We start from the raw sequence: 24971 nt of genomic DNA on the forward strand, positions 1-24971 counted from the left end.
TTCCTGCAGAGGTCTCTTAACTAACACGCTGAAGACAGTTTTTCCTATTTAATTTGACCATATGAAGTCAAGATTTTAAAGTTGTTTGGTTGCCTGACAAAAATGTAGTTTTTCCAGTTTTGGGGGGATATTATCTGATTCTCAAGTAAATCAAAATTAAATGTTTTTGCTATGGTGACGGTTTAAATAGCATTTCTCTGTACAGTTGTACCATAGTTTTTTAGGTTTCTCTTATTTTTAGCATTCTGTCACTGTAGGTTTAGTTGTGCCTTTGCTTTAATATCAGTTAAAATGTCACTCCACCAACTGTAAGAGAAGTGAGACTAATTTGCTGTCTAAATACTATATGTCAAACACGAGTAAAAATTCAAAACTCTTTGGGGCAGGAATGGTTTGGGGTTTTTTTGTTTTTGTTTGTTTTTTGCTGTTTACCCAGTATCTCTAGCATAATGGGGCTTCTGTGTACTGCTGCAATACAAATTAATAATAAATACTCTAAAGGCCCAATCTTGCAGTGCTTGGCTTGTGAAAAGTCTCAAGTGTTTATGTAAGTGAGCCATTTTGGGATCATCCTCAAAGAGGGATATGTCACCAGTTATGTGAATAGTGTCTGTCTAGGTTTGAAATCTAAGCTTGATCCGATCAAACACAATAAACACAAATCTTTTACTACTTCTTGGTTTTGGGTGCTAATTTTGGCCCTGATCCAACAAAGACCTACACACCGGCTTAACTTGAAACATAAATAGTCTCATTGTATGCTTAAAGTTAAGTGTGTTCAAAAGTCTTTGCAAGATCAGGGCCTTTGTGTATATCCATAAATACGTTTTGTTCCTGGTCCTTCTACAAGCCACTAGAGAACCATAGCTGAAAAGGCTCTATGCTTGTGCTATTCACTGTAAAAATAAATAAATAAATAAAAAAATCTTGTCAAATTTGTCATATATTTTTGGACATCAAGGTCAGGATTGTTTTTCTTTACTCTTGAGTTCCAGCGTCTTAGCTTTTGCAAATCCTCAAATTACAAGAGATCCTCTCTGTAAAAAATTGAGTTCAATCACAATGGAGATTTTCTATCACAAAATATAATGTACACATTGTATAATATACAACATATATTTTAATATAGGGATAATTTATTTATATTTCTTTGATCTGGAATGACAAGCTTACGGTTGTGGTTGATGCAGTGCATGACGACAACGTGAGTGTCTTATTGAAATCTGCATAGTCTTTGACAGTCTGCATTCATCCACCTGTACTCTTTGAGCTTAATGCTCTTTTGGCTGATGTAAGCTTGGCCTATCTCTGGCTTCCTCAGTTATCCTTGTATAGTAGGTATTGACAGTTTTACTTGGATAGTAGTTCTACTTGTCCAAGGTTGTCAGCAATCAGATTTCTCACAAAATAATCATATATTGTTTTAATTGATTTTGCAAAACAAAGTCTCTTTATTTTTCTAAAGCAATATAACTTATTACCCAGTTTATTTTCCCTAAAATCTTAGATCTACCCTACTGAGTCCAAAGTCTGTATTTCAGTAGCATCTGCCTAAAGATGCATGTGCCTTGAAAGTCTTTCAAATTCACTAGATGTTACTCATGCCATAAAGATGAAGGAATTTAATTATCATCAATATACAAAGGCAGTTTTTTCTAAATTAAGAATACACTGTGGATGTACTTTTTTGAACCTCTCCTCCCCCATCTCCTCCTGCAGAATGAAAGATGGCTGAGGATTCTCAGAGAAACTTCCGCTCTGTCTACTATGAAAAAGTGGGATTTCGTGGTGTTGAAGAAAAGAAATCATTGGAAATCCTACTGAAAGATGATCGATTGGGTTAGTTGATTCCACTATTTCCTGTACTATCTGGGCATGATTTTTGGTTGTGCTGAAAACCCACAACTGTAACTGAAGTCAGCGGTAGCTGCTGGCGCTTACTACCTCTGATAATCAGGTCCTTTGTCTTTAAACTTTTTATGTTTTTTACTGTGATATTAATAGTAATGTTGCATAGAGAGTAGCATCTAAAATCACTAGGGGATATTCTAGACTTCAGTGGTACTGATAGCTTTCTGGAGGGGCATTTGAGAAGCAGTGGATATTTTATTTAGAACCTCTTGCTATTTTTCATCTTCTTCTTCTTTATGCCAAGAAACTGAAAATGTTTGTATGAAAGTAATTTTTGTTCAAGAGTTGCTCAGCTTCTGCTGCTAATTCCTCCTCCTCAAAGTCACAATGGATTGTGATATGATTATTATTTCTACTGGTCTCTGAGGTGTGCTAAGTTGTGTGTCCCCCCCAACTCTCCCCCCCCCCCCCGCCCCGCCGATTAGATATGGTGTACCTATGGCTTCATTTTAAATCAAGCTAAGATTTAAATTTTCAGTAGAATCATTGGAGCAGTTTGTATGCCACTTCTATCCATTTTGAACCAAAACTGATCAGCTTTTATTGATACATAGTCCTTTTAAAGTGCAATTTGGAGATGTAGATCTGCAACTGAAGAGTTGCCCTGTTTCGGTGAATCAATGCCACTATTGAAATATTTCAAGTTTAAAATGTTTTGAGAAATATTTGCTTTCTTTGCAGATGTTGAGAAGCTTTGCACATTTAGTCAAAGATTTCCTCTCCCATCCATGTATCGTATCCTGGTGTGGAAGGTGCTTTTAGGTATGACATGTGAGACTGTGGTTTTAACTGTAGAAATAAGAATAAGCTGGGTATTTGTCATTTGTTTGGGGGTAGTAAAGACATGGAATACTCCTTTTTGTGACCAGTTGCTAATGATAGCCATGGGTCCACTTCTGCATACTCAGAGGTTTCACACAGAGAACATTTAATTTGCACATGCAAGTTAACAATGATTTGAATCTCTGTTTTATGCATACATTTTGGGAACTCTTGTACATGCAATTTTACAAAATTAGGTAATTGAATTGAACTTCTATAAATGTGCTTATAATGTCATGTACATTATATAAATAATTAGTGAGGGTAAAGTTGGATGTTTAATATAAATAGCTGACATCTAATAGAGTTTTCAGTATTATCAAAAAAAATTAGACATCTGAGTGAAACTGAATCTCTGATCAAAACTAGATTTTAAAAAGTTAGGGATTTGTATGGAACTGATTATTTAATAAAATAGGTCTATGGTTAGACTCCCTATTGTAGTAAGCTTTCCAACAAGGTTTAGCTCTAATTTTGCTTCTAATGTTAAATGATATTTGCCATTGGAGAGGAGAAGGAAACAGGGACTATAAATAGGCCAAGTCCCTAGATTCTGTGTAGCAAGTGAGTCAAATTACTAATTCCAACAGTATTAATTGTGGTTTGGAACCGCTTTTTCGGTTTATTGGATTTATTAGATGTGAACTAATGAAGCTGGGGGTGTGCAGAGCCCAGCAATAATAATAATTCTTAGAACTATGAACATGCCAAACTTCACCTTTAGGATGCTTTTCAAACATTAGCTAACCTTAAAGGAATATTGTCAGTTTGAACATTTTAAAAAAAAATCCGTACTTAAATCCCTAATAATGCTTTAGTTCATTGAAACTGAAATAACTTTTGGAATCTATTTTTTTTAACTATTTGTGTCTGCCTGTCTACTTTATTCATTGTTATCATGACCATAAAAATAGAGTAGTAAATGTCAGTCTTCTGTCTGCTCAGTTTCACTTCATGGCTCTCATGCACCAATACAATGCTTTAGTGTCTGGGTTGCAAACACCAGAGAGAGGAATGTTTAAATCCTGTCTAAAACTTTTCTCGTTAAACATTTTTTTGTTTTCTTTATTTAAAAATAATTTCAAAAGTGAATTATTTTAAAAGTTCATGAATGTCCATGTTAGGATTTGTAAACCCTTTTTTGGTGCAAAACCTAAAAGTTGATTCTGAACCTTGTGATACTGTTCCTTTTATTAAATGATCATACATAATGAAACCCTGAGCAATAGCAGAGTTAAGCTTAGGGATGAACACAGTTCTTGAGACAGGTAACTGAAAGTTGTGGAGATTTAGAATCCTTTAAAATGTTCTTAGCACCATCTATATTTCTTCCTCAGAAGTAACAGCAGAAGATCTTTCATCCAAAACTGCACTGTTGACTGCACAAAGGAATTTCTGTGCAAAGTTGTAATTCAGTTTAGAGCCAGTAGCATTTGTTCACTGCCTCAGATACCATGATTTGTGAATCTTACAACCCTATGATACAATTAAAAGTTGGATAGGTCGAGTCCTTCTATGTCTTTTTATATACCATCTTATATTTTAGTCTGATTCTGAGTATATAGCAAGTATAAGAAACATGTTTACAAATTCTCATTTTAGAACTCTTTAAATATGTGAACTCTTTTCAGTTAAACAACCCAGAATAGGGTAAAGCATTCTGCAGACACCTTGGGTCTGCTGAGGCACAAGGGATAGTTGAGTGCAGGGAGAATTTCTTGTAATATGTCTTCAAGGATTTTTCTTAGTGTAAACATTCATCAGGAACTGCAATCCAAAACATCTCTGTCTTGATGTTTGGAACAACAGCCTTATCCATTTCTGTGGGGAAGTGTTATGTCTCTTGTAAAGAAATGTACTAGTTTAGCAAGAGGGTTTCAGTCCCATCAGTGAACTACTTCTGAAATTGGATTTGAAAGATGACAGGCCCTGATGCCTTCCCAGGTTAGTGTGTGCCATATACATATCCTGCTTAATTTCCTCAACAAAGTATGGCTCATTATAGCTAAGTGGAGGGTCTATTGCACTGAAATGATTTATAGACTTCACCGCATTTTTTGAAACTTCCTTTTCTCTGTTTGCCTAGGGCCAGTTATCTAGATTTAACATGTAAGTTTAGCAGCATGTACTTGCTGAGTTATGATGGCTTGTTCAATCCCAGCTGTTAGGATGCAACCTGATTTGCTCTGGCAGTTTGAAGAAAAGTGTCTATATCTGTTTTGTTTGGTACTCAAATTCTGCAATTTCCTGGATTAACACTTGGGAGTAATATTCTCCTTCATTTAAAGAGAGGCAAAAGCAGCAGATTAACCTGATTAAAGACTAATTTTGAAGACTGCCTCCTTCTGATTAGTTCCTGCAAAACTACTGATTAGTTTTACACCACTAGTGATACATGGGAGCATTTCTGCTTTGGCCTCTTCAGGATCTTACTCTTGAAGTCACTGGCAGTTTTGCTATTAACTTCAGTGGTAGCAAAATAAAGTCCTAAGTGAGGTGAAATCATTAGGATGAAGGAAAGTGCTCAATTAAGAGAGCACTAGAGGAAAGATGTCATATGAGTCTGTTATGGATATCATAAATCATTTATCGGGACAGTGGAAAGATAACTTATGCTTCTTGTAATGGTGGTAGAAAGATTGGTGTTTAACATAATCAGCTGTGTTATGTGAGGAAAATTTAGTGTGTTACATGCTTCTTTGGTTGACATGGTTATGGGGCCTCTACCTGAAATTGTTTCATCCTGTGTTATTGAAATTACTTCCCACCACTGATTCAGAGGAGGATTGATCTCTCTGGTAAAGTCTGCAAAGAAGGTTCCACTGTGAGTAATGTAAATTAAATAAGAAAGTTGCACAGTACCTTTGTGTTACTTATATGCACACACACATCCCTGATATTCTCAGAGGGACTGTAAAATTTTGGAAAGGGAACTGTTCTGTTTTTGTATCACTGTTCTTCAATCTAGGCTACTGCTGATTTGTCATGCTGTTGGTAAGGCATTTGTATAGGAAGTGCCCATTTTGTTTTTTCTGTCAGACCATGAATGCCTTTATTACTAAGGAATAAAATATTTGTTCTGCATCTATGTTTATCTCCAAAACAAAGGGAAGGTTCAGCACAAATACACAGGAAACGCAATATAGTAAATACTACAGATGAATCCAAGCCAATGGCAGTTTAGATTTTTTTAAAAATGCATTTATTTTGTTACATCATTAAACTTTTAATTTCCTCTCATTCCAAACAATGAAACCTCTTCTCAATGTACCAGCCTCCAGTGACCTCATGGACACTCATGGACAAAAAATGATCAGCCAGATGCTGAGGCCTAAAAGGGGATCAGAAAACCAAGTCCGTGAATAAATCATTCCTGCATTCAGTCAACACATGACCTTCAGTTTTAATAAATATTATTATTTGCTTGGTCTGTGTCGTCTTGACTTTATAGGAGTGTATACTGTAACTTTAACCAAGCTTATGTGAGTAAGAGCTGCATGATTCTGCAGGCTGTATATTAGTACACATTGAAGTAAGCAAAGCCCCCTAGAAAGGGGATTCACTGCTTTCCTTTTCTCTCCTTTTTTAGGAATTATTCCTCCTCACCATGAATCTCATGCTCTGGTGATGAAGTACCGAAAGGAACAATATAGGGATGTGTATCATGCCCTCCAAGTAATTCGGTTTATCAAGGATTCTACCCCACAGGTTGAAGTTTTCCTCCGCATGCATCAACTGGAGTCAGGAAGGTTGCCTCGAAATTTGGCTTTTCCTCTGGTCAGTCATTTTTAATTTTGACTTTCAACAGAACTCTTTCAAACAAAAGAAACATTAAACTGAAACTATTAATAGCACAAAAGATATACACAGAGACAAAATGAAGTGAATGTAAAACAGGAACTAATATCAAATACTGGGTTTTACTCAAACTGTACGTTTGTTCATTTTCCCAAAAATCTTGCATAAGCTTTTATGCCGTAAAAGCTTTTCTATATATTTTTTTCTGGGCTTTGTAGCCTTTTTTATTCTAGCTCCTACCTTCATTTTTTTTTGTCTAAAATGCCTTAAAGCAAATGACAGTCTTGCTGCAGCAGAGATTCCTGAATGTCTTGGGGCCAGGCCGCTAAAAGTAGTGATTTAGTGCAATTTACATTGTGTTCCTAAGTTACTGCAATTTACTAACCTGGCATTTTTGTTAGCCTGAGCTGTTTTGGGGTTTTATTAAAGTATTTAGTGCTGCTCCAGAACTACTTGACCATTGATGATGGGAGTCCTGCTATCTAATAGTTAATTTCCATGACTTCTGTTCCCTTTATGTGTCTAAAAGCAGAGAGCATGATATAATCTTGGTTACAGGGAAATCTCACATTTAGTGAAAGGAAGAGAGCATGCATCTCAGGTATATATTGAGTTGTATTTTGGGAATAAGGTGCCTTGTCCCATGGGGTAGAGTATACTAGTATCCAGGTAATTAAAAGTGTACAGAAGTGGCCTTTTATCTAAAACAAAATCATTCTGTACACATCAACATCTATAAACAAAGAGCAATTCTATAAACTAGCAAGCATTGTGGTGTGAAAGGGAGGTGGATGGCCCCATTTATTTGATAGAACACACACTATTAATATTGACTCACGTCACCTGATGCTGAGAACTTTTTGTTTCTATTACATGACTGAGCCATGCTAAACTTCTGTCACTTTGATTTAAAAATATAAACTCCTGTTTGTTTGTTTTTGTTTATTTGTTTATTTCAGTTTTTACAGAAAAGACAGGTATGCAGTTATTACCAAATGCTTGAATTATGTCAGTACCATTTCACCTTTCACACATTTGTCCAGTTCATCTATCAAAATTACCAGGTCAGGGAATCGCAATAATTTACATGGGCAGCCCAACAATTCTGTGGATCCCAATTTTCTGTTTTGTTTTCTAGGAACCAGAAGATGAAGTGTTTCTTGCCATAGCTAAAGCCATGGAGGAAGTGGTGGAGGATAATATCGACTGCTACTGGCTTGTCAGTAGTTTTGTGAATCAGTTAAACAACAAATACAAAGATTTGTTACCACAGCTGGTAAGTATTGTTTGTGAAAAGAGACACTGGGTGGAGTGGGGGCAGATGTGACTTGGTACGCATTGAACATCTTGGGAGCTACGTCTAGGAGCTAGCACGGGACTGGAAGTCAGTAGACCTGGTTCTATTCTGTCACTAGCTACTATAAAATAATAATCTAGGCCTCCAGTTGTGCTTTGTAAATTCCCTGGTAGAAACTTTGGGGTGTAAGAAATTGGTCTTGTTTGCTAAAACATGTTTCAATTGCATATTAAATTTTTAGACTTAAACAAAAATGTACAGGTTGGAGCACAGATATGATTTAACTTTTGTATCTCTAACCTGCTGCTGCGGATATCCAGCACTGTGAGCCACTGGGTTACCCTCTGCCTCAGCTAGAGTGAGTTTTGCAGGCAACTAGACTGTGTCTCAGCTCTCTGCTACATCAGCTAGACTCCCTCACCAGCTAGCTCCTCAAGGCTCCCCTGGCCCAGACCTTGCCTAGCAGGTAATAATCACCACTGAGCTCCTCAGAGATGTTTCTCTGCAACGCACAGCCCTTACCAGTGTGCATTCACAGAAGATATTAAGTTTGCCCCTCTGTTAAAGAGTCAGTACATCATAGGTTTATTAATCTAACTGGGGTAAATACATCCGTCTTTTCAAACAGCACTGAGTTGGTTTATAGTAAAAGTAAAACAAGTTTATTAATAGAAAAACATGGATTAAGTGATACCATGTAAAAGAGATAAAGGTAGAAATGGTTACAAGCAAACAAAAATGAAAACACATATCAAAAAGTCTAAAATTTAATCTAGCAAGATATAGTCTTTGTTCAAGATGGTTTCTCTCACACCAAGTTTCCTTGCCAGCTTTTTCCTGGTTGGCTTGGCCGAGACCTATCACAGAGATCAAATTGCTTGGTTTCTTTGTCTCCTTAAGGTGAAGGAGCCCTATAGTATCTCTCTGTTCCTTTTATACCCAAAGAGATGTCTTTGTCTTACAAATCAGAAAGACTTCCTGGGTATTCAGTCTCCTATGTCTCTCTGAGGTGCAGGAGCCATGTTAATTCTCTGTCCCTTGAGTTCAGGTTCAAGATAGCTTTGTTTTTGGCTAATGTGTAAATTGAGGTAAACCCACATTCCTCTGTGTAAGATAGACCTATTTATCACCTTTACCTAGGCTAAACTGTCTTTGTTTTAGGGATTGTCTACATTTAAAATGCTACAGTGGCACAGCTGCAGCACTTCAGTGTAGACACTACCTATGCCAATGGGAGGGGTTCTCCCGGAGAGACGGTAGCTAGGCTGATGGAACCGTGTTGCTCAGTGGTGTGGATTTTTCACACCTATGATGGACCTAATTAAACTGACCTAGTTTTCTAGTGTAGACCAGGTCTTAAACATGTTCTAGTAATGTTATACAGAGGGAATTTATAACTTTGCATATGAGGTTAACACATGCATTTTATAATATTGTTAGTAATCAGCATATTTTTAGCTTTCATATGATAACTCAGAAGGCATATTTTGTACAAATATTATTGGAGTAGTGTGTAGGGTATAAATACAGGGATGCCTAGAGTCACCGTATCCAAGCTCAACTGGAACTCCTACAACTGCAGTCACTTTTTAAAAAGTATTTTGATTTTAAACAAAATCTGTCACAAGCCTAATTACATTGACAATTCTGTACTTCACATCAGACCACTTGTAGAGCTGTTTAAAATGTTCTGTCTCTTCTGCTGTGTGTCACATAGCCTTCATTAGCCGGTATTCAGGCAACAGTTGCTGGTGCTGGTTTTGAACTGAGAACAGGTTATTTTGTTTTAGGAAAACAATACATTTTGAATCAAATTGCAATAAAATGTCAATTTAGTAGGTTGAGTTCTTTTGTTAGTGGACATTTAAAGCAGGTAATATTGAGTTTCTGCAGAATTTCTTTGTTAAAGGCAACTTGAAGAAAAATTTTTTGGGTTTACTAGCATTTATAAGAAATCTATTGCTTTATCTAGACCTTTCTAATTTGTCAAATAACATTACAGTAAGAAACCTGTTCATAAACAGTGTCCACTCATGTAAATACATACCGGTGGGCATGATTCTGCAAAATTGAAGTCAATGAGTAGAAGCTCAAACCCTTAATGTAGATACTGTACATGGTGCTGTTATAAAATAGTTGTTTTGTAAACCTGCCATCTGTTACTGGAGTTAATACACTCAACTACATCAATTGCCATAATTATTAGTGTTTGTATGCCTGAAGGGGTGTTTTCATAAGTGTTCCCATTAGCAAGAGAAGGGGCTATAGATCCTTCGCTCCCAGATTTTTCTCAATAGTTTTATGTATTCTACCAAAAATAGGAATTTTGGAATATAGCCAAAGGAAAATCTTTGTCCTTTAACAACTGAAAAAATTAGTCATTTGTCCAGCTGTGTCAGAAAATAGTGAAACTTCTGTGATTTTATATAAAAATATTGGAATTATAAATGCATAATGACTTTTTAAATTCACTCTTTTTTTTTTTTTTAAACCCCACCATTATATGCTATTCTGCTGGCCTTTCCTAAAACACTTCTGACAGGCTTTTTTTTGCACAGCAAACAATGCTTTTAATACATTGCATAGTGGTTTGCTCTGAGATGTGATTTCTCCTGTTTTGCTGCATTGTGTGTTGGTTTTGTGAATTGCTCAAATGGAGCTAGGTTTGAGATGAACTAAACTCAGTTTTACTTGTGATGGTAGCAGCAATTGAACATTGGTCCCCACAGGGTGAAAGTTTAGTGCAGGTATAATCCTCTGCACCACCTGAAATTCTGACTCTTTACTACACAAAGGAACAAACACTACAGTATTTAGAAGCCCTCATAATGGTAGGTGACTTTTTTTTAGGAGGGGTGAACAGAAGTTTGTTTAGCAAATATGCTATCAGCCAAATTGTAGAGTTCAATAACCCTTGCTGTAGGTGAATGTGACCTTGCAGTACATTATCTAATGTTAATATTTTAGCATTTGCTTTTTACATATGTTTAATTTTGAGACACTTCTCTTAAAGTGAGAATCAACTCTGAATTCCATTTGATGTGAGGTATTTAAAACTTTGATTTCCCTGTTCTTTCTACAGCCGAAAGTTCTTGAACAGTATTTGAATGTTGAAGATAACAGACTTCTGGTGCATCTGAAGGCATGCTCTGCAGTGAGCAAACTTCCTTACAATCTTTGGTTTAAGAAGTGTTTTGCAGGCTGTTTACCTGAATCCAGTTTACAGAGGCAAGTGTTCTCTTGTGTTCGTTTGTTTAGGAATTTCAGCTTTGTATAGCTGCTAGTAGAAGATAACTTCTCTTATTTCATCACCCAGAATATGAACTAGATTTGAGGAAAACTGATTAAAGTAGCACTGATTTAGAAATCATAACAAAATTTGATGTGACTCCACTTATTACAGATATAAGATCTTTTTAAAAGTGTGGATTTTTTTGGTATTTAAAAAAAGATGAGGTTAAAATTTAATAATTTTGGCTGCATGTGCTAATACCACTTTCAGCTTCTTCGTATTTAAAACCCCAAATCCCTATTTTGTGACATACGGGCTAAAGGCACCTAAATTTTCAGATGTTTTAGTTGCAGTTATTGCTTCACTAAGTGAATGTTTACTCTTTATTGTCATTTAATTTAAAAATGTAGTGGGAGAGTTTGTTTAAAAAATAGCACTTGATATGTTAAGTATGACAAAGTTCATGAAAATAAAGCATACTGTGGGCTAGTCTACACTACACAACCTTTGCCAATACAACTATGTTCGTATAGTTACACCAACAGAGCCCCTAGTGGAGATGCCAGCTTGAAGGATTGGAGCCTGTTTATCACTGTAGTAGCTAAGTGTTTTTTAAAATATTTACTTTAAAATGCATAAGTCACTCATGGTAAGTGGCATTCTTGTTCTGTCAATGTCTGAGAAACAAAAGACAAATCTAAAAACATAAGCCACACCTATTTATTTTAATACAATTGTTTCCTCTTCATTTCACTCTGAGAATTAATTCTTCTTCTTCGAGCGCTTGCCCATGTCGATTCCATGTTAGGTGTGTGCGCGCCCAAGTGCACAGCTGCTGGAGATTTTTCCCTTAATGGTATCTGTAAGGCCAGCTCTGGTGCTCCCTGGAGCCCCGTGCTCCTGCGCTAGTATATGGGGTACTGCCAGCCACACATCCTCTCAGTCCCTTCTTATTGCCCGTGACAGTTGCAGGAATGCTTCTTGTGATAGCAAGTTCCCTTGTGGTTTTCTTGGACTGTTTTAGACTTTTCTCTTGTAAATAGTTACAATAGTGGTTTAGTTAGTGTCTTAACTGGGACATTGTCCCAGGGATGGGGCATGCCATGTGCTGCCTTTCACAAACCTGCCCATGAGTGTCCCACACATGAGCTGACTTAAGTGCCTTGGGGAGGCACGTCAAAGAGAGGTGCAGGATCTGCAAGGGCATCAGGCTATGCCCACTCAAGGACAGAGACAATTGGCTGAAAGCCCTATTGATGGAAGCCGCCCTCCGCCCAGCTTCAGAGCTGTCCCGTTCTGATTTGGCACCGAGCACGCTTGCCTCCATGCGGAGTGCTCCACTGGCACCATGCTCTTCCCGGCACCACTTCCCTTCACCTGTGCCGAAGAAGAGGCACAAGAATCAGTGGGCTGACAGGGGACACTCTCCAGTACCGCAGACAGTCAGGCAGCAAGGGACCTGATATCTCTCCCAGTGCCGCGTACACCTCTAGACTCCGGGGAATCCTCGAAGGTGGTTCCCTTGAGGGGGAAACCTTCTATGAGGCCACCTCAATGGCCTTCAACCCAGTGCTGATCAACTATGGGCTGCAGTGTCATTCGCCAGCTTCCCGAACTCCATCCCCCCGGCACCGATCTCCAGCACTCTGTTGAGCGTCTCTGGCACTGAGGCACCGGTCCCACACCACTGCTCCCCAGTGTGACCCACTCTCTGGCTCACCGCCATAGCCATCAGCAAGTGGCAGCGACAGCTCCCCCTGGGTCTCCGAGGGAGGAGTCCTCCTTGGGGTCCAAGAGCAAACCCAGCTCTCCTCCAAGACGGCAATGACATCATTCTTACGGGCCGGATTTCGCTGCAGGTCCGTCACTGGGGCCATGGCCATTGGTTCAGTGGCAATGTTGGAACCCCTGGGGGTTCCCTCCCATGCTGGGACCATATTCCCAGCAGGCGTCCTGAGTAGTTTCCGAAGGATGGACCCTGGCTCTGATGCGACTGGCTCAACTCAGAACCGGATCCCGATACTGAAACCCAGCGGTTCCGGTGCAATCAGTACTGGTAGTGGAGGGAAAGCCAGCCATACCAGCAGTGACAGCCACCTTCTCGTCTTCCCCTGATGAGGCGGTCGCAGGACCTGCCAACCTGTTGCCACCAGATGATTTTAGGGCCCACCAGGAACTCCTCAAGTGAGTTGCCTCGAACTTGGGGTTGGAGGTGAAGGAGTTGAGGAGCCTACCGATAGCCTCTTCAACATTCTGGCTGCAGCGCCTGTCTCCAAGGTGGCCCTTCCAGTGCATGACAGAGTTCTGAAGCTCATCAGAGCACTGTGGCAAACTCCATCTTCTGTGCCCCCAACATCTAAAAGGGCAGGGAAAAAGTACCATGTCCCTCCCCAGGGCTTTGAGTACATGTATTTGCACCCATCCCCAGGGTCACTGGTGGTCTCAGCCACAACTGAACGGGACAGATGGGCAATCTAGCACAACCCCTAAAAATAAAGACACTAAGAAAGTGGATCTTTTCTGTAGGAAGGTGTATTCTACTGCCAGCCTACAGCTGCATATCGCCAACCAGCAAGCTTTGCTGGGGCTATACAGATACAACATATGGGATTCGATGGCCAAATTCAAGGACTCATTGCCCCAAGAGTCAAGGCAGGAATTCTTGGCCATCATGGAAGAGGGCAAGGCAGTGGCCACGGCCTCCCTTCAGGTGGCATTGGATGTGGCTGATGGCGTCAGTGGTCTCTATGCGGCACAGTTCATGGTTGCAGTCCTCTGGATTCTCTCACAAGATGCAGCAATCCATCCAGGACCTCCCCTTTGAGGGCAATGCTCTGTTTTAGGAGCAGACAGACACCAGGCTGCATGGCCTGAAGGACTTCAGGGCCACCCAATGCTCCCTGGGGCTGTATACACTGCCAGTCTTGAGAGGACACTTCTGGCCACCACCCAGGCTCTCGGGTCCACCTCGGCAGGGACTCTAGAGGAGAAAAGACAGAGGCTTCAAATGCCACCAGTCTGCCCCGTCATCCTCAACCCTCTAGTCGGGTCCTGCATCCACTCTGATGGGCTGACAGGCATTTTGAGGGTGTGCCCAAGGACGGCGTACCGGAGTTACCTCAGGATTCCCCCCCCCCTTTTATTTCTGGACTGTTTGTCCCCCTTTCTTACTGCATGGACCCAGACTACCTCAGACGGTTGGGTGTTCAATACCATAACAGCTGGTTATACCCTGTAGTTTTCTTCCACCCCTCCCTCCCGCCCCCTTTCCCTGTCCCTCTTCAGGGACCTTCTCACGAGCACTTTCTCATCTAGCAGGTGGAATCCCTCCTACATGTAGGGGCCATGGAGGAAGTTCCTCAAGAGCTGAGAGGGAAGGGGTTCTACTCCCAATATTTCCTAATCCTGAAGGGAAATGGGGGTGCCTCAGACCCATCTTAGACCTGCACCACCTCAACAAATATCTCAAGAAGTCGAAGTTCTGCATAGTCTCCCTGGCCTCTCTCATTCCCTCCCTGGATCCAGGAGACTGGTACGCTGCCCTTGACTTGAAGGACGCCGATTTCCATATTTCTGTTTTCTGCAGACACAGGAGATTCCTCTGATTTGATGTAGGCCAGCACCATTGTCAGTTCATGATTCTGTCCTTTGGCCTGTCGTCTGCTCTGAGGGTTTTCACGAAATGCGCGACTGTGGTGGCAGCTTACCTAAGGCATTGAGGTGTGCAGATGTACCCATACCTTGACAACTGGCTTATCAGAGGCACATCTCAAGCGCAGGTCCAACACAGCCTTGACTTGGTATAAGCCACCTGTCAGGTGCTGGGCCTCCTTATAAACTAATAGAAATCAACTCTGACCCTAGTCCAGAGAATAGAGTTTGTAGGCACAGTGCTCAACTCTACCCAGGCCAAAGGCTACCTACCGGAGACCCGATTCTGAGCTATGTCAGAGCTCATCGCAAGCATCAGAGCCTATCTGCTCACGACAGCTTAGGTTTGCCTCAGGCTACTAGGTCACATGGAAGTATGTATTTACATAGTCCAGCATACATGGCTGCACCTCAGACCCTTGCAGGTGTGGTTGGGGTTGGTCTGTACCGCTGGCAGACACCATTTGAACTTAGTGGTCACAATTCTGTTAAATATACTGTCCTCCTTGACTTGATGGACAGACCCGCAATCGGTGTTGGCAAGGGTTCCCTTTGTGGCCCTACTCGCTTTGGTGACGTTGGTCTCCCAATGCCTTGGATTTGGGGTGGGGAGCCCACCTTGGCAACCTCAGTATGCAGGGCCTCTGGTCCCAGGAGGATTGCTCCCTCTATATAAATGTCAGGGAGCTCAGGGTGGTACACTTGGCTTGCCAGGCATTCTTACACTACCTAAAGGGCAGAAGAATGCAGATCTTGATAGACAATACTTCCATGATGATCTACATCAATAAGCAAGGTGGAGCCCACATGTCTCCCCTGTGTCAAGGGGTCTCAGTGTGTGGGACTTGTGTGCAGCATGCCATTCATTTCGAGGCATGTCATCTCCTGGGAGCCCAACATTTGCTGGCTGATCTCCTCAGCAGGTCCTTCTCTTCTTGCCACGAGTGGTCACTCCATCCAGAGGTGGTCAGTGTCATCTTCCAGAGGAGAGGAACTCCCTGAGTGGACCTATTTGTGTCCAGGCAGAACAGGAAATGTCAGCAGCTTTGCTCGATATGTGGGCCTGCCAGAGGCTCCCCATTGGACGCCTTTCTGCTCTTATGGACAGGAGCACTACTATATGCTTTCCCACCAATACCCCTGGTGCAAAAGGTCCTCCTGAAGGTCAAGAGGGACAAAGCAAAAATCATCCTGGTGGCTCTGGCGTGGCCACGCCAGCACTGGTTCAGCACGCTTTTGGAGCTCTCCCTAGCAACTGCATTAGAGCTCCTGCTCTGGCCAGACTTGCTCTCGCAGAACCAGGGCCATCTGCTTCACCCGAAACTAGAGTCCCTGCATCTGACAGTGTGGCTTCTGCATGGCTGAATGTGGAGGAATCGCTCTGCTCAGCGCAAGTCCAACACATTCTGTTAAGTAGCAGGAAGCCTTCCACCAGGGCAACCTACCTAGACACGTGGAAATGCTTAACATGTTGGGCCTTGGGCCAGAATCCTTCCCCATCCCAGTCCTCGCTTCAATCCATTTTAGGCTACCTGCTCCACCTCAAGCACCCAGGCCTGGCCATTTTGTCATTCAAGGTGCACTTGGCAGCTATCTCAGCCTTCCACCCTCCAATCCAGGGCAGATCAGTCTTCTCCCATGAAATGACGATTAGGTTCCTGAAGGGGTTGGAGAGACTCTACCTCCAGATTCACGACCCAGTCTCTCCGTGGGACTTAAATCTGGTGATATCTTGGCTCACAGGTCCCCACCGTTCAAGCTACTATCCTCCTGCTCCCTGCTGCTCCTCTGTGGAAGGTTGCTTTCCTGGTAGTGATCACTTCAACCCCAGAACTCTGAGATAAGAGCACTGACATCGGGAACCCCCTTACATGGTGTTCTATAAGGACAAGTTCCAGCTTCGTCCCCACTTGGCCTTCTTACCAAAGATGTCACAGTTCCATTATAATCAGGACATCTTCCTACCAGTCTTCTTCCCAAAGCCTGGCAAGACTAATGAGGAGCATCGGTTGCACTCTTTGGATGTTAGATGGGCCTTCGCCTTCTACAGTGAGAGAACTAAGCCCTTCCGTAAGTTGATGCAGCTTTTTGTCGCAGTGGCAGACAGGAAGAAGGGCTGGCTGGTTTCCTCTCAGAGGATCTAGTTGTGGATAACTGCCTGCATCAAGTTCTGCTATGAAAAAGCAGGGCACAAACTGCCCATTCCACCAGAACGCAGGCTTCTTCAGGGGCGTTCCTTGCGCAGGTACCAATTAAAGGTATCTGCAGAGCTGCTACCTGGTCTTTGGTCCATACCCTTGCATCCCATTACACCATCACCCAGCAGGCCCGGGACAATGCCAGCTTTGGTAGAGTGGTGTGGCAGGCCGCATGTCTGTAAACTCCGAGCCCATCTCCAGGAATACTGCTTGTGAGTCACATAACATGGAAACGACGTGAGCAAGCACTCGAAGAAGAAAAAACGATTACCTATCCTTCATAACTGTTGTTCTTCGAGATGTGTTGCTCATGTCCATTCCATGACCCGCCCCCTACCCACTGTCGGAGTTGACGGCAAGAAGGAACTGAGAGGGTGCAGGGCTGGTGGCATCCCATATACCGGCACATGAGCATAGGGCTCCAGGGAGTTCCAGAGCTGGCCCTACGGATACCACTAAGGGAAAAATCTCCAGCAGCTGTGCATGGAGATTCTATCTAACATGGAAACGACATGAGCAACACCTCTTGAAGAGCAACAGTTACAAAAGGTAGGTAGGTAGCTGTTTTTTATGCTTAAATGTGTCAGGAAGGAGATTATAGGTGCATATTTGTACAGACTTTATAGTAGTGAATGAAGTATTGCCAATTTTTGAAAAAAAAACAGTATTTCAGGACAGTTACTGAAAGTCTTGGTAATGAACTGAGACAAGGCAGAATAAGAATTTACTTTAGTAAAGGAGTGCACTTGATGAGGAATCTAAGAAGTTGTCCTGAGAACCTTCTAGCATTTTATTTCTTTTTACACAGACTTGTAATGTGTGCCTTGTTTTTGGAAAAGTGTAGATGTGGAATAGTTCTTTGCATTCTTTGACAGAACAATGCACAGTAAATAAAACTTGATGAGCATAGGATTTTGCATGAAGCTTACTTTGTTTAAGCTTCATATTCTTGTTTCATTTTGTATTTTTTTCCTTGTAATTGTCAGTATGTTTCTGTCCAGTGAAGGAATGGTAGGAGAGCCCTTCTGTGGCTAATTTAACACCTATGCGTTTCTAAGGATGTTAGTCTCACACAAAAAATCCCACTAACCCATCCTAACACGTAGAGCGTTTGCTTTAACTTTCAGTGACAGTGAATAGGACTTCTAGGACAGTTTAAATTTCTGTAGTCATTTCCCCATCAATATAATAATAAATTAACCTTCACAAGTTTTCTGAAGCGTGAACTGTGAAAGTATGTCTGATCCTAAAAGTTAAGATCAGAACAATTGAACTAATAAAGACGTAATGTGTAGAAAGCATGTAAAAAAATACCTAATTACAAAAATAAATAGATTAAATAAACCCCGTGGCCTTCTACATTAGCCTTTTTTCTATAATTTTCTACTGCTGCAGCTCGGTTGGTGGTAACACTAGCATAGACAAGGCACTGACAACTGCTGATGTATTTATCATCATGTCACACACTCACATTCCAGTTATTGTTTTAAATTAATTGAGCTGCATGGGCAGTAATAATAGTTGGAAGTTAAGAAGAGAGCGCAAGAGGAGACAGAGCTGGTTAGTGCTAACATTGGCCAGGTCTACACTACACGCCTCCGCTGTTATAACTACGTCTCTCGGGGTTTGAAAAATCCACACCTCTGAGTGATGTAGTTACACTGAATTTAACCCCCATGTATTCCGCCTCTTGGGGAGGTGGATTAACTATGCTGATGGGAGAGCTCTCTCCTGTTGGTATAGGAGCATCTTCACTTAAGCGCTACATTGGTGCAGCTGTGCTGATGCAGTATTTAAGTGTAGCCCTGCTTTTGTCTCCACTCCTTTCCTTCATAAAGATTCTCCTGGGTGGCGTGAACTAGGGATTAGTTAACTAATTGTAGTTGTTTTAATATAAGCATTTAAATGAAATGACTGCAATGCTTGTTTGGGAACAGGTTGAGTATCAATGGAAATGTTTCGGGGATTTTTAAAACCCCCACCCCTTTCTGTAATGAGTTCATTCACCACACCAATTAAATCTGGCAGCAGAATCATGAAAGAAGGCTGGATGTGTCACAGCAGCTTAGTTTTAGTACATGTTGGAAAGACTCTTTCCCTGATCTTTTTAGGATTATAATTCTTTGCGCAGTCACTACAACTTATACTTCTAGTATCTGGGAAGTAAACATTGTCTGGGGCACTATCATTTGGCTTGTGCCTTTTCTTCTTGACTTGTGATATATAAAGGAGGCCTAAGGGGTTTATGGTTTTTTAGAAATTCACGTCCCGTGTAGATTTTGCAATGATTGGAGAATGAGGACAAATGGTGACATGAAGAGCTATGATAATGAAGGTTGAAGAATTGAAAGAGGGTGGGATTATTTTTTAATAGGGAGTCATGTAGTAAAAGTATTTATAGCCCTTGGAAATTTACCGTCCAGGTTCCATGGTTTTATTAGTACATCTATAGGTTTATGCAGCATACTGGGGGTGAGGATGTGAGGAAGAAAGTGGGTTGGAAGGGTCAGTAGCTGTTATCTGTGTAAAATTATTATTTACAGAAACATAATTGACAATACCATGTTGATATCAGTTTCACTTCTCATACAATAAGATGGAATATTTGGTCACAGTAGGTATCCTTGTTTAGTTAGCTCAGCACTTTATTCCTTCTGAACTTTTAGTTTCAGTTGGTTAACTATTTGACAACTATCGTTATAGATACACTAATTTTATTCCTTTTCTTGGCATCAGGAAAAAAAAATCTCATTGTCACTGATACTGTGGTGACAGTCATCCATGTGTAATAATTAAACTTAGCAGAACAAGATCTGCTTGTTAAGTTTTAGCTTATAATCGTCTAACAGTGCAGCACATCTGTATGTGTTCTATTTCTAATTGGGGTCTTTGTGTAAGCTTGGCAGCAGTAGGCACTATTACTGTGCTGCTCTGCCCTTAATCCATCCTAGTTAGAGATTTAGTAGAAGTCAGTAACTTGTGACATTTGATTTCCTTACTTTTGAATATAGATGGTACAGGTACTGCATGTATAATTTAATACATTGCTACATTCATGGAAACTATCTGGAAAAGAGATTTGTTGCAATGAATAAAAGATTAGAACAGATTAATATGGTTTGTTGACTTTGTTACTTACTATTTTAGGGTTTGGGACAAAGTTATTAGTGGATCCTGCAAGATTCTTGTGTTTGTTGCTCTGGAGATTTTATTAACCTTTAAAATGAAGATAATGGCCCTGACTAACACAGAGAAGATCACACAGTTTCTGGAAAATGTAAGTACTTGTCCTAGCTGTGCATTGTTTTTGTGGTATAGCAAATATTTTCAGGTTTAAAAAAAAAAACAACTTTTTGTCCCTTGTTAATTCAATTGGGATAAAAAGCATTGCAAAATGAGTTTCATAATATTACCCAGAATTCTGAGAACTGGGTAATACTCGATCTACCTTATCTCCCTCAATCTTAGTGACAGTTTGCTTTTCTCCATTAAACCCACAATCAATGTTTGTATGTATTTTTATTCAGAGGTAATATTTTAAATTTTAAGTTTACCATAGTTCTAATAACAGTTGCAGTCATTACAATGTTACAAACTTTTAGGAGGAAAGGAATCCATAAGGTAGCTGGTCCCAGGGTGTTAGGAATGGCTGATGTAGGCTTTTACCTTTAGAGGCCAGATTGATGACCACCTTCAGAAAAATCCATCGGAGGGATTATGGGGAGAACCCACTGTCCTTTAAGTCTCCCCCAATTGTTCTGTTGGGGGTGATTTGAGCTTCTCTTCTTCCCCCACACTGAATGAGCGGAGGTTTCCAGACATCCATGGAGGCAATAGGCTCTCTGCATGGACCATCAATGCCTCAGCACTGCCTTGAGCCATCTTGCGAGGACTTGTTGTATCCCAGCATTGGATCCTACTCATGTTCATGTGGTACTGAGAGATTTCTGTGGAAAAGTTAGTGTAGCTTCAAGCTGTGTTAATTTTTTGAAATTCCTTACAAGGTTGATGGCACAAGGCTACCTGGCCCTGGTCTGCTCCCTCCCCAAAGAGTGCTCACTGTGGAGGTGACTGAAACACCCCCTGTGACGAAGCGGAACTGTTCTTAATGTTTCCTCTGAATATTGTGGGGATGCCTCAGTTCCCCCTAGGCAGTTCTTAAGTATCTAGGTGGTGGGATAAGGGGTATGATCGTTGCAGAGCCCTAGAGGGCAGGTGTGTGCAGGGGTCTGGACACAGAGAATGGCCAGCACCCTGTTTCCTGGCAACTGATGGCCTGGGCCCTTCCCCCCTGCAAGGTGAGAGCTAAAGGGTTGAAGAACAAAGGAATCAGGTGACCTCCCGGCCTGGGAAAGGGCCAAAGCCCAGAGGAGAAGGGCCTGGAGAGAGTTTCAGTTTGGGGTAGGCTGGGGATGTGGAGTGAAGTGCAGACGTGGTTGTCTGGCTCTCTGCCCCACAAAATGGACCCAGCTGAGGGTTCCTGTTCTCTGCACCTACAAGCTCTGGTTTAGACCATGTTCCTGTTGTCTAATAAAGCTTCTGTTTTACTGGCTGGCTGAGAGTTGCGTCTGACTGCAAAGTTGGGGTGCAGGACCCTCTGGCTTCCCCAGGACCCTGCCTGGGCGGAGTCGCTGTGGGAAGTGCACGGAGGGGCAGAGGATGCTGAATGCTCCCAGGTCAGACCCAGGAAGGTGGAAGTTGTGTGAGCTGTGTGTCCTGAAGACAGTCTGCTCACAGAAAGGGAGACTTCCCCAGAGTCCTGACTGGCTTCATAGGGAGCAGTTCCAGAGCATCGCCCAGGGACTCCGTGACACCCCCCTCCACCTCCCTTTATGTGGAAACAATGAGATTGTTCCTCTGAGAGAGGGGTGCCAATCTGGCCATGCCTGAACACATTGGATCCATCCAAAGGCAGGTCCTGCCTATGCCCATTTTTGTAAATATTTTGGTTAGGGAGAAGAGATGACAAGTTTGGAAAGTGAAATAAACAGAATGGAGAATAGAAATATTACTTTGAGTGACTGGATATTTTGTTTTAGGCTCTTTGACTACCCTGTTAAACTTAACACAAACCTTTCTCCTGATCTTTTGTAGATTCCTCAAGATAACACTGACGCAATAGTGAGCAAAGCTATTGATTTGTGGCACAAACATTGTGGGACACCGGTACATTTGGTATGAGAACTTGCTGCAGTCCTCACGGTTTGGAAGGACGTACCTTCTGATGGTACTTCCCTAGATTAGTATCTGTAGATGTTAAATTGTTTCACATTTATGCTGTAAATATCATGCTGATTAATTTGTAAATTGTTGCAGTAAAAATAAAGACTGAGTTGTGCTGTGATGAGCAGTAATTTTGGTAATATAGTTGCAACATTCAAATGCGCTAGTACAGTGCTTTCAACCTTTCCAAACTGCTGTACCCCTTTCAGGAGTCTGATTTGTCTTGCGTACCCCAAGTTTCATCTCACTTAAAAACTACTTGCTTACATAATCAGACATAAAAATACAAAAGTGTCACAGCATGCTATTACTGAAAAATTGCTGACTTTCTCATTTTTACCATATAATTGTAAAATCAATCTATTTGGAATATAAATATTGTACTTACATTCCGTGTATAGTATAGAGAGTAATATAAACAAGTCATTGTATGAAATTTTAGTTTGTACTGACTTGGCTACTGCTTTTCTATGTAGCCTGTTGTAAAACTAGGCAAACATCTAGATGAGTTGATATACCCCAGGGGTATGCATCTCCTTGGTTGAGAACCACTGGGCTAGGGACCTCTGAATTGTGGCATTAACGTAAGTTGTTTAGCAGGGGAGGATGTAATACGCAATCCAAGAACAGATTTGCATGCCTCTTTATGACCCACTAAACTAGTTACATTTTGTGTCTAAATAAGACAATTAAAGGAAGCTGTCCTTTGGTGGTATATATACACACTAATAAAATGACAGCCTTTTAGTGCCATGTAATTAAAAATGTTAAATCAAGTTCTAAGGGAAAAAAACTTTGTATGTAATTCAATGCTGTAACAAAAGTTATAGTGTGTTTTGAACACAGAAGGGAATAGGCTTTAAAATGTTAATTGTTATTAGGTAATACCTCAATTTATGGTTAAGAACAGTGGCAGCAGTACATTAGACTATGGTGGATAAGCAGCTTGCTAAAAACCGTATACAATTGTGAATTGTTGTGTCTTGTTCTGGAATGCAGAAACAGATGGATTTTTTTTTAAAAAATGGCATTTATAGAGAACTTAACAGTTTGCTCTGTTTTAAGAAGAAAGTGATTCTGCTACCACTGCCATCCTCAAGATCCTCCCTTCTAATTCAGGTGAGACAGCTCAGTAGCCATGATTGAAATGCTGTACCAAAATTATGGTTGGTGGCTTTAATCTCTTTCAAACCAACACCTTTCTCTATGGGTTCAATACAGTAGAGTGAGGAGCACCTCATCTCTCCTTCAAGCCAGTGGAAGTTATAGATTGCCTCTTGAGAATCAGACTCTCATTGTATTGCAGGGTCAAGCTGTGTAAAGGTTTGAGCAAGTGATGAACAGATCTCTCCTATCAGATGAGGTGGATTTAAAGAAAATTGAGAGTATTTAAATAAGCCTGTTTAACACACATTGTTTTTGCTGCCAGGTCTTAATGAAAGTCAGTGTGTAAGCACCTGGAACCAGCATTTGAGTGCTAAACCAGCTTTTGATAGTAGTAGCCTCTTTTGCAGCTGTAGAGAATATTTTCTTCACTTCAGTTTATTCAACTAGTTCATCCAACCTGTTTGGAAGAAGAAAACAAGCTTTTCTGCTTTGTTCAGTTCCCAGTCTGTTAGTAAACTAGGTGTGAAAATAGCTCTACTAGTTCTAAAATTTTGAAGGACATGTTAACCAAAAACATTCAGTTCAATTCTCTAACTGCAAAGTAAAATACTTCCTTTGTGTGGAGAGGGGTGAGGTTTTTTTGGGGTGGGTGGCTGTGTGGGGGCACTGAAACAAATTGTGGTCAACTTCAAATAGATTCAGTTGAGAAAAGGAAGAAAATTTGAAAGGGGGTTTGTTTCAGCTGTTTCAAACAAAAAAGGATCAGTTGTTTGCTGACTCTATTCCTTTAATCCATTTAAAATGTCACACGTTTTGCTAAAACTACTTTAGCTGCTGGATATTTTTATGTGTGAAAGATTTAAAAACAATTTAAAAGTGCGGTTTTTGTTGATTAACAATTTCCATCCACCTAGAGCTTGATACAAGTCACAAATAAATCATTCGGTGTTTAAGAATCTGCATTAATATGCTCTCTATATCCTGGTTAGCAAAAAAGCATCAAATTGAGTGTAAATGCAAGTCAACATGTTAAGGGCTACCAGCCAACCAGAAGTGGGGAAAAGGGGGGAAAAAAAATCAACCTATCTTTGAAAATGCAGAACAAAAGTAAAGTTGATGGACTTACATCAGTGTTTCCTGCTTGGTGCTTCAAACAATCCATGTTGCTAAAAAGGGATTTTTGGAACAAGAGTGCAGCTATGAATATAGAAAAAACTTTTCTTAAATACTTAAATGAAATTCAGACATGCTTTAACATTGGCTAGAGACAGCACATCTCCCGTTACTAAATCCAAAAAACTTTCAGCATAAAAAGAGGTGGTGTACTTTCTTTTGTTAGAACTAAGATCACTAAAGTAGAAAGGGGAAAAATTCTCTCTTCCTTTGTGCAGTTGGCACTTAGTACACACTCTTTCCCTCCCAGTGTTTGTGTGGGTCTTTCCCTCAACAACAGGGAAGAGCAAGTTACTAAAGTGTGATTACAAAACCGTATACATTGTCAAGAGGTCTTGGGCAGGAGTAGTACCTAAAACTCTTCAGTAAAAAACATTTCAGGTGGGTGTCACTCTACACTAACTTGCTTTTTTATTTTTAAAAAGATTCTACCTTGGTTCTTAATGCTGCAATAATGCAGTTGCAAAATTCAGGCCTTAGAGTTTCACTGAGTGGTCAGTAGGGTGTGAGGTCTCCTGGTGCCCCGGTCATTGTTCTGGGAGAGAGGCTGTCTTTTAGG

General features: G+C 40.9%; 1 protein-coding gene across 2 annotated transcripts in view; it reads left to right on the plus strand.

Moving 5' to 3' along the window:
• The window catches only part of TBC1D7 (TBC1 domain family member 7), a 28106-nt gene extending 5853 nt beyond the window's left edge, over nt 1–22253 (plus strand). For both annotated transcript variants that reach the window (XM_077809111.1, XM_077809112.1), the window contains 7 exons: nt 1720–1839; nt 2593–2673; nt 6323–6510; nt 7670–7807; nt 10911–11056; nt 20057–20186; nt 22004–22253. In XM_077809111.1, the coding sequence (XP_077665237.1) occupies nt 1728–1839; nt 2593–2673; nt 6323–6510; nt 7670–7807; nt 10911–11056; nt 20057–20186; nt 22004–22090 (882 nt within the window). In that variant the 5' untranslated portion in view covers nt 1720–1727 and the 3' untranslated portion in view covers nt 22091–22253. The remainder of the gene's footprint in view (nt 1–1719; nt 1840–2592; nt 2674–6322; nt 6511–7669; nt 7808–10910; nt 11057–20056; nt 20187–22003) is intronic.
• Nucleotides 22254–24971: the final 2718 nt, after the last annotated feature.

The sequence above is a fragment of the Eretmochelys imbricata genome, chromosome 2 (assembly GCF_965152235.1).
Source record: "Eretmochelys imbricata isolate rEreImb1 chromosome 2, rEreImb1.hap1, whole genome shotgun sequence".
Taxonomy (NCBI): Eukaryota; Metazoa; Chordata; order Testudines; family Cheloniidae; genus Eretmochelys; species Eretmochelys imbricata.